Below are 15,811 nucleotides of genomic sequence, written 5' to 3'. Positions count from 1 at the left end.
TGCTGGCACACCTGTCTCTGAGTCAGAAACGTAAGCCTGGCCCCTCTCCTTCCCCCTCCCAGGCAGATAAGAAGCCTTGCTTTCTTCCTCGCCCCCTCCCTCTGACTCTATCACTGCATCTCCTCCCGTTTCAGTGGTCGGGGCCCCTATCCCAGCTTAGGAGGTTTCTTTAGCCCCCGATTCTCTCACTCGGTTGCTGCCCTTTCTGAGGCGTGTTCCCCGGTTTCTGTCCCCCCCTCCTTCTGCTGTCCTTGACTGCCCCTCTCTGTTGTCTCCTCCTACTCCGGACTCCGTCCGTCCGCCTCTGGTCTGTCCTCCTGCTCACTTAACTCTGTCTTTACTAAGTTTACCCATGCCCCCTAACCCTGATTTCACAGACCCTGATCCTAATCCTGAGCTTCTTTAATATACTGTGTTCTTTATTGCCTTTGTTTCTTCATTATTCTTTGTTGCTGTCCTCTTTCCTTTTGACAATGTCTATCCTTCAATGGAATATTTGTGGATTTTATGCTAACTTCCATGAACTCCAACTTCTGATTACACAGTTTTCAGGGCTTTGTGTATGTCTCCAGGAGCCGATGCCTGGTGCTTGTTCTGACCACTTTGGTGGTTATTCCTTTCTCTCCCTCCTCCCCCTCCCCCCCACAGGTTTTGCTGTGGCTCCTAACTCTACTGCTCTCTTGATTCGTACCGATATTCCCTTTGTCCCCTACTTTTCAATCGCCTATCCACTGTTCTGCATCCCGTGTCTTTGTGAGTAAATGGTATACAGTCTGTTCCATTTATTTCCCCCCCAAATGTCCCGCTTTCTCTTCCTGATCTTATGCACCTGTTGGACTCCTTGCCAGAGCCGGTGCTCCTGTTGGGTGATTTTAATTAACTGTCGACATACCCTCTGGATTGATGTTCTGACAAACACCCGAGGCTGCCTTCTCGAACCGTTCGTCCTCTCTTCTTCCCTATCTCATCTGAATTCTGGTGAACCCACTCAACTCTGTGATACTCTTGTGGCGGATCCAGTGATGGTCATGACCGAACTAGGTTCCCATTTTTTTACTTTTAGCTCCAGTTATCATCTTCCTCAATCCTTCCTTCTTCGTAAGCCCGTTCTTGAATCTCTTTCCTTAGATTTCTGCACTCATCTCCGCCTTCCCTATAATGATCCCTTCTCTCTCTCACCGAACCTCAGTCTGCCCTGGCCCTCTGCGGTTCTACAGCAGCTGGCTCAGTGACATTCATTATGATGCTTCACCATCTCCCTCCGTGCACGTCTCAGTATTTACTGAGTCTGTATAACTGGGTCTGGGAGTCATCATCAGTCCCTGAGGACTGGCTCGATGGCGTTGTACTCCCTATTCGGAAACCAGGGTCTCTAGGGACATCCCCTTTGGACTTCATCCCTATTGCCCTCACAAGTTGACCATACGCTCAGAGTCTGCAAACTCTGAGCGTATGGTCAATGTCCGTCTGATGTGGTTCTTGGAACACTACCACCACCTCTCCCCTTCTCAATTTGATTTTCGAAAGTGCCGCAGCACGACAGATGTCCTGGTGAACTTGGAGGTGTATATTCGTACTGCTTTTGCTGCGAAGACCTACATTGTTGCTCTCCTTTTTGACCTGGAAAAGGCTTAAGACTACACCTGGAGATACCATATTCTAGCCCAACTTCGCTCTTTTGGCCTTCGTGGTAATCACTTCCTCCAAAGCTTCCTCTCTCACTGTTCCTTTAGAATGAGGCTTGGTACAACTCTCTCTGCCTCTTTTCGGCAATACAAAGTTGTACTTCAAGGTAGTGTTCTGAGCACTACTCTTTTTCTGGTTGCCCTCAATGGTCTTCTTTCCTCCTTCCTTCAGGCGTCTTCTCCGCTCTCTATGTCGACAATCTTACCCTTTGCTGTCAGGGTGATGATTTGCCTCTCCTTCAACGGCGGCTTCAACTTGTGATTGATGCCGTGTCGTCTTGGGCCACCGATCATGGCTTCAAGTTCTCTACATCTAAGACTTGTGTTATGACTTTTACTTTGAAACAAGTCGTTCTTCATCCCTCGTTTGTCTTGGTTACTCCATATCTCTTACCTCCGAGTTGAAGGCTAAGGCTCTTAACCTACTTAAGGTTTTGTTCCATACTTCTTGGGGAGTGGATAGGTGCACACTCCTCTCTTTACATTCCTCTCTTGTACTGTCTAAACTCGATTATGGTGGCCCTGCTTCTTACTCGTCTGCTTCTCCTTCTACTCCTCGCTGTCTTGATGCTCTGCACCATACTAAGTTGTGCCTCAGCTCTGGTGCCTTTTGTTCGACTCCTACCCCAAGCTTGTATGTTGAAACTGGCGTTGTGTCTCTCCAGGACCGCCGGGATTGCTATTGTCTTTGCTACCATGCGCGGTCCTTACAACACCCTCTCTCTCGCCTGTGTCATGCTTTGACTTTTACCCCTCCTGTAGTTTCTGTTCCCCTTCACCCCCTCCCTCTTTCTGTCAGGTTGTCTCGCCTACAAAATTCTCTTTCGGTTAGTGTTACCAATATTTCTCCTCATGTTGTTCCGTCCTTGCCCCCGTGGAGGGGTCCCCCTTCACACTCCCGCTCCATCTCCGTCTACATTGATGGGTCCAAGTCTGCAGACAGTGTAGGCTACTCTGTTGTTTTTCCTGACCACATCTGTGTGTGTCGCCTGCCTCCGGAGACTAGCATCTTCACGGCAGAACTTTAAGCTATTCTTTATGCTCTTTGTCAACTGCTTTCTTGCTGTCAATCCTCCTTTGTTGTTGTAGTTGACTCTTGCAATGCCGTCATGGCTTTGGAATCCTTTAATCCAGACCATCCGGTGGTAGTCGAGATTCAACATTGGCTGTTTCTTATCTCCAGTAGATTTAAGACAATGGAGTTTTGCTGGGTTCCCAGCCATATTGATGTGTCCTTAAATGAACATGTGGACGCCGTTGCTAGGGACACTATCCCCACTTGTCCCATCTCCTGTAAAGGAATTCCTTATTCTGACTTTAACCCAGCTATTCATTCCGCCATCCTTGCCCGTTGGCAGGATTGGTGGTCTTCTGTTACTGGTAACAAACTGCGTACTCTTAAGAGTAGTGTGTCCCCGTGGCCTTCCTCCTGCCACCGTAACCGGCGGAGTGAAACGGCTTTGGCGAGGCTGCGTATTGGCCATACACACTTAACTCACGGACACTTAATGGAGCGCCACCCTGCTCCTTATTTTCCAAACTGCATTGTTCCACTTACCGTCGTGCATATCCTTGTTGAATGTCCTGACTTCCAGGACGAGCGTGTGTCTTGCTTCCTGACCGTCCCTCGCGGTCACTTGTCCCTCGGTAGACTTCTTGGTAAATCGGATACTTTTGATATCATTTGCCTTATGCATTTCTGTTCTCATATTGGCATCCTTAATGATATTTAGCGCCCTCTGATTATTCCACACATTTGATGGTGTTACATAGCCTTCCCGGTCTCAGTCATGACAGTGTTTGCAGATGAAACAAAGCTGATGAGAAATGAACACAAACTAAAGAGGCCTGCAAGAAGTTACAGGACTTTGAGAAACTCTTGCAGTGGGCAAACAAATGAACGCTGGAATTCAATCCCAACAAGTGTAAGGCGATTTTTTTTTTGCAGGGATATTCCTGTGCGGGCCCTAAGCCTCTGGCTGGCCCACTGTGCGGGCCCTAAGCCTCTGGCTGGCCCACTGTGCGGGCCCTAAGCCTCTGGCTGGTCCACTGTGCGGGCCCTAAGCCTCTGGCTGGCCCACTGGGCGGGCCCTAAGCCTCTGGCTGGCCCACTGGGCGGGCCCTAAGCCTCTGGCTGGTCCACTGTGCGGGCCCTAAGCCTCTGGCTGGCCCACTGGGCGGGCCCTAAGCCTCTGGCTGGCCCACTGCGCGGGCCCTAAGCCTCTGGCTGGTCCACTGTGCGGGCCCTAAGCCTCTGGCTGGCCCACTGTGCGGGCCCTAAGCCTCTGGCTGGCCCACTGTGCGGGCCCTAAGCCTCTGGCTGGCCCACTGTGCGGGCCCTAAGCCTCTGGCTGGTCCACTGTGCGGGCCCTAAGCCTCTGGCTGGCCCACTGGGCGGGCCCTAAGCCTCTGGCTGGCCCACTGTGCGGGCCCTAAGCCTCTGGCTGGCCCACTGTGCGGGCCCTAAGCCTCTGGCTGGCCCACTGTGCGGGCCCTAAGCCTCTGGCTGGTCCACTGTGCGGGCCCTAAGCCTCTGGCTGGTCCACTGCGCGGGCCCTAAGCCTCTGGCTGGTCCACTGGGCGGGCCCTAAGCCTCTGGCTGGCCCACTGTGCGGGCCCTAAGCCTCTGGCTGGTCCACTGGGCGGGCCCTAAGCCTCTGGCTGGCCCACTGCGCGGGCCCTAAGCCTCTGGCTGGTCCACTGGGCGGGCCCTAAGCCTCTGGCTGGCCCACTAAGTGTTGCTTCTTTCTGTTGTACTTGGGCGGAGTATGAGTATTTATGACTCGTATGGTCGCTTCAGTAAGATTTTGTCCTACATGTTTAACAACTAATGCTCTGTTGAATCTAAGTTGAAATCTTAATGGGTTTATAACTGTGCACTGTGTTAGATAATGTTCCAGTGGTCTGTTGTGGTTGTAACTGTGCACTGTGTTAGATAATGTTCCAGTGGTCTGTTGTGGTTGTAACTGTGCACTGTGTTAGATAATGTTCCAGTGGTCTGTTGTGGTTGTAACTGTGCACTGTGTTAGATAATGTTCCAGTGGTTCCAGTAGGCATCTTCACCATAAGGGGGAAGGCAATGAGAGAAATCTGGCAGTAGATATAGTTCCATACTCATGCCAGCGGCACACACAAACATGGTAACATCGGCGCCATATGAGACGCTGGTAAAAAGACGAGAATCACATAGAAACCTTGTAGGAGGACAGGTTGTAGGAGGACAGGTTGTAGGAGGACAGGTTGTAGGAGGACAGGTTGCAGGAGGACAGGTTGTAGGACAGGTTGTAGGAGGACAGGTTGTAGGAGGACAGGTTGCAGGAGGACAGGTTGTAGGAGGACAGGTTGCAGGAGGACAGGTTGTAGGACAGGTTGAAGGAGGACAGGTTGTAGGAGGACAGGTTGTAGGAGGACAGGTTGTAGCAGGACAGGTTGTAGCAGGACAGGTTGTAGGAGGACAGGTTGTAGGAGGACAGGTTGCCGGAGGTCAGGTTGCAGGAGGACAGGTTGTAGGAGGACAGGTTGTAGCAGGACAGGTTGTAGCAGGACAGGTTGTAGCAGGACAGGTTGTAGCATGCCAGGTTGCAGGAGGACAGGTTGTAGGAGGACAGGTTGTAGCAGGCCAGGTTGTAGCAGGACAGGTTGTAGCAGGACAGGTTGTAGCAGGACAGGTTGTAGCAGGACAGGTTGTAGCAGGACAGGTTGTAGCAGGACAGGTTGTAGCAGGACAGGTTGTAGGAGGACAGGTTGTAAGAGGACAGGTTGTAGCAGGACAGGTTGTAGCAGGACAGGTTGTAGCAGGACAGGTTGTAGCAGGCCAGGTTGTAGCAGGCCAGGTTGTAGCAGGACAGGTTGCAGGAGGACAGGTTGTAGCAGGACAGGTTGTAGCAGGACAGGTTGTAGCAGGACAGGTTGTAGCAGGACAGGTTGTAGCAGGACAGGTTGTAGCAGGACAGGTTGTAGCAGGACAGGTTGTAGGAGGACAGGTTGTAGGAGGACAGGTTGTAGGAGGACAGGTTGTAGCAGGACAGGTTGCAGGAGGACAGGTTGTAGCAGGACAGGTTGCAGGAGGACAGGTTGTAGCAGGACAGGTTGCAGGAGGACAGGTTGTAGCAGGACAGGTTGTAGCAGGACAGGTTGTAGCAGGACAGGTTGTAGCAGGACAGGTTGTAGCAGGACAGGTTGTAGGAGGACAGGTTGTAGCAGGACAGGTTGCAGGAGGACAGGTTGTAGCAGGACAGATTGTAGCAGGACAGGTTGTAGCAGGACAGGTTGTAGCAGGACAGGTTGCAGGAGGACAGGTTGTAGCAGGACAGGTTGTAGGAGGACAGGTTGTAGCAGGACAGGTTGCAGGAGGACAGGTTGTAGCAGGACAGATTGTAGCAGGCCAGGTTGTAGCAGGACAGGTTGCAGGAGGACGGGTTGTAGCAGGACAGGTTGTAGCAGGACAGGTTGTAGCAGGCCAGGTTGTAGCAGGACAGGTTGCAGGAGGACAGGTTGTAGGAGGACAGGTTGCAGGAGGACAGGTTGTAGGAGGACAGGTTGCAGGAGGACAGGTTGTAGCAGGACAGGTTGTAGGAGGACAGGTTGTGGGAGGACAGGTTGCAGGAGGACAGGTTGTAGCAGGACAGGTTGTAGCAGGACAGGTTGTAGCAGGACAGGTTGTAGCAGGACAGGTTGTAGCAGGACAGGTTGTAGCAGGCCAGGTTGTAGCAGGACAGGTTGCAGGAGGACAGGTTGTAGGAGGACAGGTTGTAGGAGGACAGGTTGTAGGAGGACAGGTTGTAGGAGGACAGGTTGCAGGAGGACAGGTTGTAGCAGGCCAGGTTGTAGCAGGACAGGTTGCAGGAGGACAGGTTGTAGCAGGACGGGTTGCAGGAGGACAGGTTGTAGCAGGCCAGGTTGTAGCAGGCCAGGTTGTAGCAGGACAGGTTGTAGCAGGACAGGTTGCAGGAGGACAGGTTGTAGCAGGACAGGTTGTAGCAGGCCAGGTTGTAGCAGGACAGGTTGTAGCAGGACAGGTTGTAGCAGGACAGGTTGTAGCAGGCCAGGTTGTAGCAGGCCAGGTTGCAGGAGGACAGGTTGCAGGAGGACAGGTTGCAGGAGGACAGGTTGTAGCAGGCCAGGTTGTAGCAGGCCAGGTTGTAGCAGGACAGGTTGTAGCAGGCCAGGTTGCAGGAGGACAGGTTGCAGGAGGACAGGTTGTAGGAGGACAGGTTGCAGGAGGACAGGTTGTAGCAGGCCAGGTTGTAGCAGGCCAGGTTGTAGGAGGACAGATTGCAGGAGGACAGGTTGCAGGAGGACAGGTTGTAGCAGGCCAGGTTGCAGGAGGACAGGTTGCAGGAGGACAGGTTGCAGGAGGACAGGTTGCAGGAGGACAGGTTGTAGGAGGACAGGTTGCAGGAGGACAGGTTGCAGGAGGACAGGTTGTAGGAGGACAGGTTGCAGGAGGACAGGTTGTAGCAGGCCAGGTTGCAGGAGGACAGATTGCAGGAGGACAGGTTGCAGGAGGACAGGTTGCAGGAGGACAGGTTGTAGGAGGACAGGTTGCAGGAGGACAGGTTGCAGGAGGACAGGTTGCAGGAGGACAGGTTGTAGCAGGCCAGGTTGTAGCAGGCCAGGTTGTAGGAGGACAGATTGCAGGAGGACAGGTTGCAGGAGGACAGGTTGCAGGAGGACAGGTTGTAGCAGGCCAGGTTGTAGCAGGCCAGGTTGTAGCAGGACAGGTTGTAGCAGGCCAGGTTGTAGCAGGCCAGGTTGTAGCAGGCCAGGTTGTAGCAGGACAGGTTGTAGCAGGACAGGTTGTAGCAGGCCAGGTTGTAGCAGGCCAGGTTGCAGGAGGACAGGTTGCAGGAGGACAGGTTGCAGGAGGACAGGTTGTAGCAGGCCAGGTTGTAGCAGGCCAGGTTGTAGCAGGACAGGTTGTAGCAGGCCAGGTTGCAGGAGGACAGGTTGCAGGAGGACAGGTTGTAGGAGGACAGGTTGCAGGAGGACAGGTTGTAGCAGGCCAGGTTGTAGCAGGCCAGGTTGTAGGAGGACAGATTGCAGGAGGACAGGTTGCAGGAGGACAGGTTGTAGCAGGCCAGGTTGCAGGAGGACAGGTTGCAGGAGGACAGGTTGCAGGAGGACAGGTTGCAGGAGGACAGGTTGTAGGAGGACAGGTTGCAGGAGGACAGGTTGCAGGAGGACAGGTTGTAGGAGGACAGGTTGCAGGAGGACAGGTTGTAGCAGGCCAGGTTGCAGGAGGACAGATTGCAGGAGGACAGGTTGCAGGAGGACAGGTTGCAGGAGGACAGGTTGTAGGAGGACAGGTTGCAGGAGGACAGGTTGTAGCAGGCCAGGTTGTAGCAGGCCAGGTTGTAGGAGGACAGGTTGCAGGAGGACAGGTTGTAGCAGGCCAGGTTGTAGCAGGCCAGGTTGTAGGAGGACAGGTTGCAGGAGGACAGGTTGCAGGAGGACAGGTTGTAGGAGGACAGGTTGTAGCAGGACAGGTTGTAGCAGGCCAGGTTGTAGGAGGACAGGTTGCAGGAGGACAGGTTGCAGGAGGACAGGTTGCAGGAGGACAGGTTGTAGCAGGCCAGGTTGCAGGAGGACAGGTTGCAGGAGGACAGGTTGTAGGAGGACAGGTTGTAGCAGGACAGGTTGTAGCAGGCCAGGTTGCAGGAGGACAGGTTGCAGGAGGACAGGTTGCAGGAGGACAGGTTGTAGGACAGGTTGTAGCAGGACAGGTTGTAGCAGGACAGGTTGTAGCAGGACAGGTTGCAGGAGGACAGGTTGTAGCAGGCCAGGTTGTAGCAGGACAGGTTGTAGCAGGACAGGTTGCAGGAGGACAGGTTGTAGCAGGACAGGTTGCAGGAGGACAGGTTGTAGCAGGACAGGTTGCAGGAGGACAGGTTGTAGCAGGCCAGGTTGTAGCAGGACAGGTTGCAGGAGGACAGGTTGTAGGAGGACAGGTTGTAGCAGGACAGGTTGCAGGAGGACAGGTTGTAGCAGGCCAGGTTGTAGCAGGCCAGGTTGTAGCAGGACAGGTTGCAGGAGGACAGGTTGTAGCAGGCCAGGTTGTAGCAGGACAGGTTGCAGGAGGACAGGTTGTAGCAGGACAGGTTGCAGGAGGACAGGTTGTAGCAGGCCAGGTTGTAGCAGGACAGGTTGTAGCAGGACAGGTTGCAGGAGGACAGGTTGTAGCAGGCCAGGTTGTAGCAGGCCAGGACGGTTACACACCCAGGACAACAGGAGAGGACGCAGGTACTCACCCAGCTTGCCGTTGACCATGTCGAACTGGGACGCCTCCTCCCTGATGAACACAGGGTTCGATACCAGCTCCTGCGGGGGGAAAGGCAGACAAGGTCAAGCTTACACACACACACATTACCAACACATGTCACGTCAACAACATTATGTAGCGTACAGGGTAAATATGTGAGACATTAGTGGGGCGTACGAGACAACACCAGCAGCTAGGCTTGTATTCACTGAGGTCTCTCCTTACGAAACCTCTACATCTTTCACCAATCATGGCGGTACACGCAGTATTTAGTAAGGACACTACACGTGTTCACTCCAACACCCAGACCACACTACACGTGTTCACTCCAACACCCAGACCCACAGTACACGTGTTCACTCCAGCACCCAGACCACAGTACACGTGTTCACTCCAGCACCCAGACCCACAGTACACGTGTTCACTCCAACACCCAGACCACACTACACGTGTTCACTCCAACACCCAGACCCACAGTACACGTGTTCACTCCAGCACCCAGACCCACAGTACACGTGTTCACTCCAGCACCCAGACCCACAGTACACGTGTTCACTCCAGCACCCAGACCCACAGTACACGTGTTCACTCCAACACCCAGACCACACTACACGTGTTCACTCCAACACCCAGACCCACAGTACACGTGTTCACTCCAGCACCCAGACCCACAGTACACGTGTTCACTCCAGCACCCAGACCCACAGTACACGTGTTCACTCCAACACCCAGACCCACAGTACACGTGTTCACTCCAACACCCAGACCCACACTACACGTGTTCACTCCAGCACCCAGACCCACACTACACGTGTTCACTCCAACACCCAGACCCACACTACACGTGTTCACTCCAGCACCCAGACCCACAGTACACGTGTTCACTCCAGCACCCAGACCACACTACACGTGTTCACTCCAACACCCAGACCCACACTACACGTGTTCACTCCAGCACCCAGACCCACAGTACACGTGTTCACTCCAACACCCAGACCACACTACACGTGTTCACTCCAGCACCCAGACCCACACTACACGTGTTCACTCCAACACCCAGACCCACACTACACGTGTTCACTCCAGCACCCAGACCCACAGTACACGTGTTCACTCCAGCACCCAGACCACACTACACGTGTTCACTCCAACACCCAGACCCACACTACACGTGTTCACTCCAGCACCCAGACCCACAGTACACGTGTTCACTCCAGCACCCAGACCCACAGTACACGTGTTCACTCCAGCACCCAGACCCACAGAACACGTGTTCACTCCAGCACCCAGACCCACACTACACGTGTTCACTCCAACACCCAGACCCACACTACACGTGTTCACTCCAGCACCCAGACCCACAGTACACGTGTTCACTCCAGCACCCAGACCACACTACACGTGTTCACTCCAACACCCAGACCACACTACACGTGTTCACTCCAACACCCAGACCACACTACACGTGTTCACTCCAACACCCAGACCACACTACACGTGTTCACTCCAACACCCAGACCACACTACACGTGTTCACTCCAGCACCCAGACCCACAGTACACGTGTTCACTCCAACACCCAGACCACACTACACGTGTTCACTCCAACACCCAGACCCACACTACACGTGTTCACTCCAGCACCCAGACCACACTACACGTGTTCACTCCAACACCCAGACCACACTACACGTGTTCACTCCAGCACCCAGACCACACTACACGTGTTCACTCCAGCACCCAGACCACACTACACGTGTTCACTCCAACACCCAGACCCACAGTACACGTGTTCACTCCAGCACCCAGACCCACAGTACACGTGTTCACTCCAGCACCCAGACCCACAGTACACGTGTTCACTCCAGCACCCAGACCCACAGTACACGTGTTCACTCCAGCACCCAGACCACACTACACGTGTTCACTCCAGCACCCAGACCACACTACACGTGTTCACTCCAGCACCCAGACCACACTACACGTGTTCACTCCAACACCCAGACCCACAGTACACGTGTTCACTCCAACACCCAGACCCACAGTACACGTGTTCACTCCAGCACCCAGACCCACACTACACGTGTTCACTCCAGCACCCAGACCCACAGAACACGTGTTCACTCCAGCACCCAGACCCACACTACACGTGTTCACTCCAGCACCCAGACCCACAGTACACGTGTTCACTCCAGCACCCAGACCACACTACACGTGTTCACTCCAGCACCCAGACCACACTACACGTGTTCACTCCAGCACCCAGACCACACTACACGTGTTCACTCCAACACCCAGACCCACACTACACGTGTTCACTCCAGCACCCAGACCACACTACACGTGTTCACTCCAACACCCAGACCACACTACACGTGTTCACTCCAGCACCCAGACCACACTACACGTGTTCACTCCAGCACCCAGACCACACTACACGTGTTCACTCCAGCATGTTATAGTGAGAGTGCCACAACTTTCACTCTCACTAACACTCCGACACGCCTCATCCACTCACCACAAATGACTTCCTCTGAAGAGTGATGGAGCGAGAGAAGGAGATGGAAGGTTGTACCAAACAGAGAGGAAGGGAGGAGGAGGGACAGGAACACACGACAACTAGACAAGGTCTTGCAAGGAGTGCCGGACCAACCGGGCTGTGGTGGGTATGTGGCCCTGCGGGCCGCTCCAAGCAACAGCCTGGTGGACCAAACTCTCACAAGTCAAGCCTGGCCTCGGGCCGGGCTTGGGGAGTAGAGCAACTCCCAGAACCCCATCAACCAGTCTACCTCACCTCTACATCTGCCTTGTAGAGGTGGCAGGTTTACGTCCAGGTTTACCTTGGGTTTACACGACTCAGTTTCTAGAGTTGTTCTCCTGCTTGAGACGGGGCTGGGGGGCTCGACCTGTCCTGATCATAAAAGGTGTTGCTGGAGGCGGCTCCACCTATCCACCACAACCCACATGGCTGAGGGCGGGGCGCGGCTAGCTGGTGTTCAGGTGGATAGTGTCTCGTCGCGAAGGATAGACACACTCACACTCACCTCTCTCTCCCCCTTCCCTACCCCACCTATCCTCTCCTCTTACTTGCTGTACCTTCTCTAGCCTCACCTGCCTTCGTCCACCTGTGTCTATCCTCACCGCTGGGCTAGGTACCTCGAACCCCGGCCTTACTTCCTGCGGGGTCACTGGTACTGGCTTAGTGCTTTATCTTGATGATTACCTCACATACCCCCCCCCCCACTCTCTCTCTCTCTTTCCCCCCCCCCCTCTCTCTCTCTCTTCCCCCCCCCCTCTCTCTCTCTCTCTCTCTCTCTCTCTCTCTCTCTCTCTCTCTCTCTCTCTCTCTCTCTCTCTCTCTCTCTCTCTCTCTCTCTGTTGGAAATTATCCAACACTAATACATCATTTTTGTATAATAATACATCATTGCTGTATTAACCACAGTAATTATTAATCTTACTAATTTGTAGAATTAATCCAATTAATGTTTTCTATTGTGAAGCCGTTTTGGCTATATTGGGCCTGGTCTGCGTGACGCGGGGAGGCGGCGGCAGCATGTTGATCTTGAGGTTATCTTGAGATGATTTCGGGGCTTTAGTGTCCCCGCGGCCCGGTCCTCGACTAGGCCTCCACCCCCAGGAAGCAGCCCGTGACAGCTGACTAACACCCAGGTACCTATTTACTGCTAGGTAACAGGGGCATTCAGGGTGAAAGAAACTTTTGCCCATTTGTTTCTGCCTCGTGCGGGAATCGAACCCGCGCCACAGAATTACGAGTCCTGCGCGCTATCCACCAGGCTACGAGGCCCCTTACATGAAGTTCTCTCCACATTTTGTGGAATCTAAACAGAGTCCAGTTAATTACATTCCTGACAACAATAGGTGTGACCAATGTACTGAAACTGAAAGTAATATGCATATATTTTATTTCTGTAAACAGAAAGTTGTTCTTGTAAACTGGATTAGAGACACTCTTAAAGCTTTATGTGGACCAAGTATTAGAGTGGAGTTAATGAGGTTTTTAATGTTTCATATTGACATAAAATGCAAGAAAATTAGGAATACAATAATTATATTACTTTCTGATTACATGTTTTGTGTGTGGATAGACAGGCAGGAGGGTTACTGTGTGTGGATAGGCAGACAGGAGGGTTACTGTGTGTGGATAGAGGCAGACAGGAGGGTTACTGTGTGTGGATAGAGGCAGGCAGGAGGGTCACTGTGTGTGGATAGGCAGGCAGGAGGGTTACTGTGTGTGGATAGGCAGGCAGGAGGGTTACTGTGTGTGGATAGGCAGGCAGGAGGGTTACTGTGTGTGGATAGAGGCAGGCAGGAGGGTCACTGTGTGTGGATAGGCAGGCAGGAGGGTTACTGTGTGTGGATAGGCTGGCAGGAGGGTTACTGTGTGTGGATAGGCAGGCAGGAGGGTTACTGTGTGTGGATAGAGGCAGGCAGGAGGGTTACTGTGTGTGGATAGAAGCAGGCAGGAGGGTTACTGTGTGTGGATAGAGGCAGGCAGGAGGGTTACTGTGTGTGGATAGGCAGGCAGGAGGGTTACTGTGTGTGGATAGGCAGGCAGGAGGGTTACTGTGTGTGGATAGAGGCAGGCAGGAGGGTTACTGTGTGTGGATAGAAGCAGGCAGGAGGGTTACTGTGTGTGGATAGAGGCAGGCAGGAGGGTTACTGTGTGTGGATAGAGGCAGGCAGGAGGGTTACTGTGTGTGGATAGAGGCAGGCAGGAGGGTTACTGTGTGTGGATAGAGGCAGGCAGGAGGGTTACTGTGTGTGGATAGAGGCAGGCAGGAGGGTTACTGTGTGTGGATAGGCAGGCAGGAGGGTTACTGTGTGTGGATAGGCAGGCAAGAGGGTTACTGTGTGTGGATAGAGGCAGGCAGGAGGGTTACTGTGTGTGGATAGGCAGGCAGGAGGGTTACTGTGTGTGGATAGGCAGGCAGAAGGGTTACTGTGTGTGGATAGAGGCAGGCAGGAGGGTTACTGTGTGTGGATAGAGGCTAGCAGGAGGGTTACTGTGTGTGGATAGGCAGGCAGGAGGGTTACTGTGTGTGGATAGAGGCAGGCAGGAGGGTTACTGTGTGTGGATAGGCAGGCAGGAGGGTTACTGTGTGTGGATAGGCAGGCAGGAGGGTTACTGTGTGTGGATAGGCAGGCTGGAGGGTTACTGTGTGTGGATAGGCAGGCAGGAGGGTTACTGTGTGTGGATAGGCAGGCAGGAGGGTTACTGTGTGTGGATAGGCAGGCAGGAGGGTTACTGTGTGTGGATAGAGGCAGGCAGGAGGGTTACTGTGTGTGGATAGGCAGGCAGGAGGGTTACTGTGTGTGGATATTCAGGCAGGAGGGTTACTGTGTGTGGATAGAGGCAGGCAGGAGGGTTACTGTGTGTGGATAGGCAGGCTGGAGGGTTACTGTGTGTGGATAGGCAGGCTGGAGGGTTACTGTGTGTGGATAGAGGCAGGCAGGAGGGTTACTGTGTGTGGATAGGCAGGCAGGAGGGTTACTGTGTGTGGATAGGCAGGCAGGAGGGTTACTGTGTGTGGATAGGCAGGCTGGAGGGTTACTGTGTGTGGATAGGCAGGCTGGAGGGTTACTGTGTGTGGATAGAGGCAGGCAGGAGGGTTACTGTGTGTGGATAGAGGCAGGCTGGAGGGTTACTGTGTGTGGATAGGCAGGCTGGAGGGTTACTGTGTGTGGATAGAGGCAGGCAGGAGGGTTACTGTGTGTGGATAGAGGCAGGCAGGAGGGTTACTGTGTGTGGATAGAGGCAGGCAGGAGGGTTACTGTGTGTGGATAGGCAGGCAGGAGGGTTACTGTGTGTGGATAGGCAGGCAGGAGGGTTACTGTGTGTGGATAGGCAGGCAGGAGGGTTACTGTGTGTGGATAGAGGCAGGCAGGAGGGTTACTGTGTGTGGATAGAGGCAGGCAGGAGGGTTACTGTGTGTGGATAGGCAGGCAGGAGGGTTACTGTGTGTGGATAGGCAGGCAGGAGGGTTACTGTGTGTGGATAGGCAGGCAGGAGGGTTACTGTGTGTGGATAGGCAGGCAGGAGGGTTACTGTGTGTGGATAGAGGCAGGCAGGAGGGTTACTGTGTGTGGATAGGCAGGCAGGAGGGTTACTGTGTGTGGATAGGCAGGCAGGAGGGTTACTGTGTGTGGATAGGCAGGCAGGAGGGTTACTGTGTGTGGATAGAGGCAGGCAGGAGGGTTACTGTGTGTGGATAGAGGCAGGCAGGAGGGTTACTGTGTGTGGATAGGCAGGCAGGAGGGTTACTGTGTGTGGATAGGCAGGCAGGAGGGTTACTGTGTGTGGATAGGCAGGCAGGAGGGTTACTGTGTGTGGATAGGCAGGCAGGAGGGTTACTGTGTGTGGATAGGCAGGCAGGAGGGTTACTGTGTGTGGATAGAGGCAGGCAGGAGGGTTACTGTGTGTGGATAGGCAGGCAGGAGGGTTACTGTGTGTGGATAGGCAGGCAGGAGGGTTACTGTGTGTGGATAGGCAGGCAGGAGGGTTACTGTGTGTGGATAGGCAGGCAGGAGGGTTACTGTGTGTGGATAGGCAGGCAGGAGGGTTACTGTGTGTGGATAGAGGCAGGCAGGAGGGTTACTGTGTGTGGATAGGCAGGCAGGAGGGTTACTGTGTGTGGATAGGCAGGCAGGAGGGTTACTGTGTGTGGATAGGCAGGCAGGAGGGTTACTGTGTGTGGATAGAGGCAGGCAGGAGGGTTACTGTGTGTGGATAGAGGCAGGCAGGAGGGTTACTGTGTGTGGATAGGCAGGCAGGAGGGTTACTGTGTGTGGATAGAGGCAGGCAGGAGGGTTACTGTGTGTGGATAGGCAGGCTGGAGGGTTAC

The 15,811-nt window shown here is 53.9% G+C and overlaps 1 protein-coding gene across 1 annotated transcript in view; it reads right to left on the bottom strand.

Moving 5' to 3' along the window:
- The window catches only part of CalpC (calpain C), a 348,733-nt gene that overhangs the window by 189,966 nt on the left and 142,956 nt on the right, over positions 1-15,811 (bottom strand). The window contains exon 3 of the mRNA XM_045733865.2: positions 8,936-9,005. Within this exon, the coding sequence (XP_045589821.1) occupies positions 8,936-9,005 (70 nt within the window). The remainder of the gene's footprint in view (positions 1-8,935; positions 9,006-15,811) is intronic.

The sequence above is a fragment of the Procambarus clarkii genome, chromosome 1, assembly GCF_040958095.1.
Source record: "Procambarus clarkii isolate CNS0578487 chromosome 1, FALCON_Pclarkii_2.0, whole genome shotgun sequence".
In the NCBI taxonomy this organism is placed as follows: domain Eukaryota; kingdom Metazoa; phylum Arthropoda; class Malacostraca; order Decapoda; family Cambaridae; genus Procambarus; species Procambarus clarkii.
Note: the sequence above shows the minus strand (reverse complement) of the source record. Positions and strands in the feature narration are given on the sequence as shown.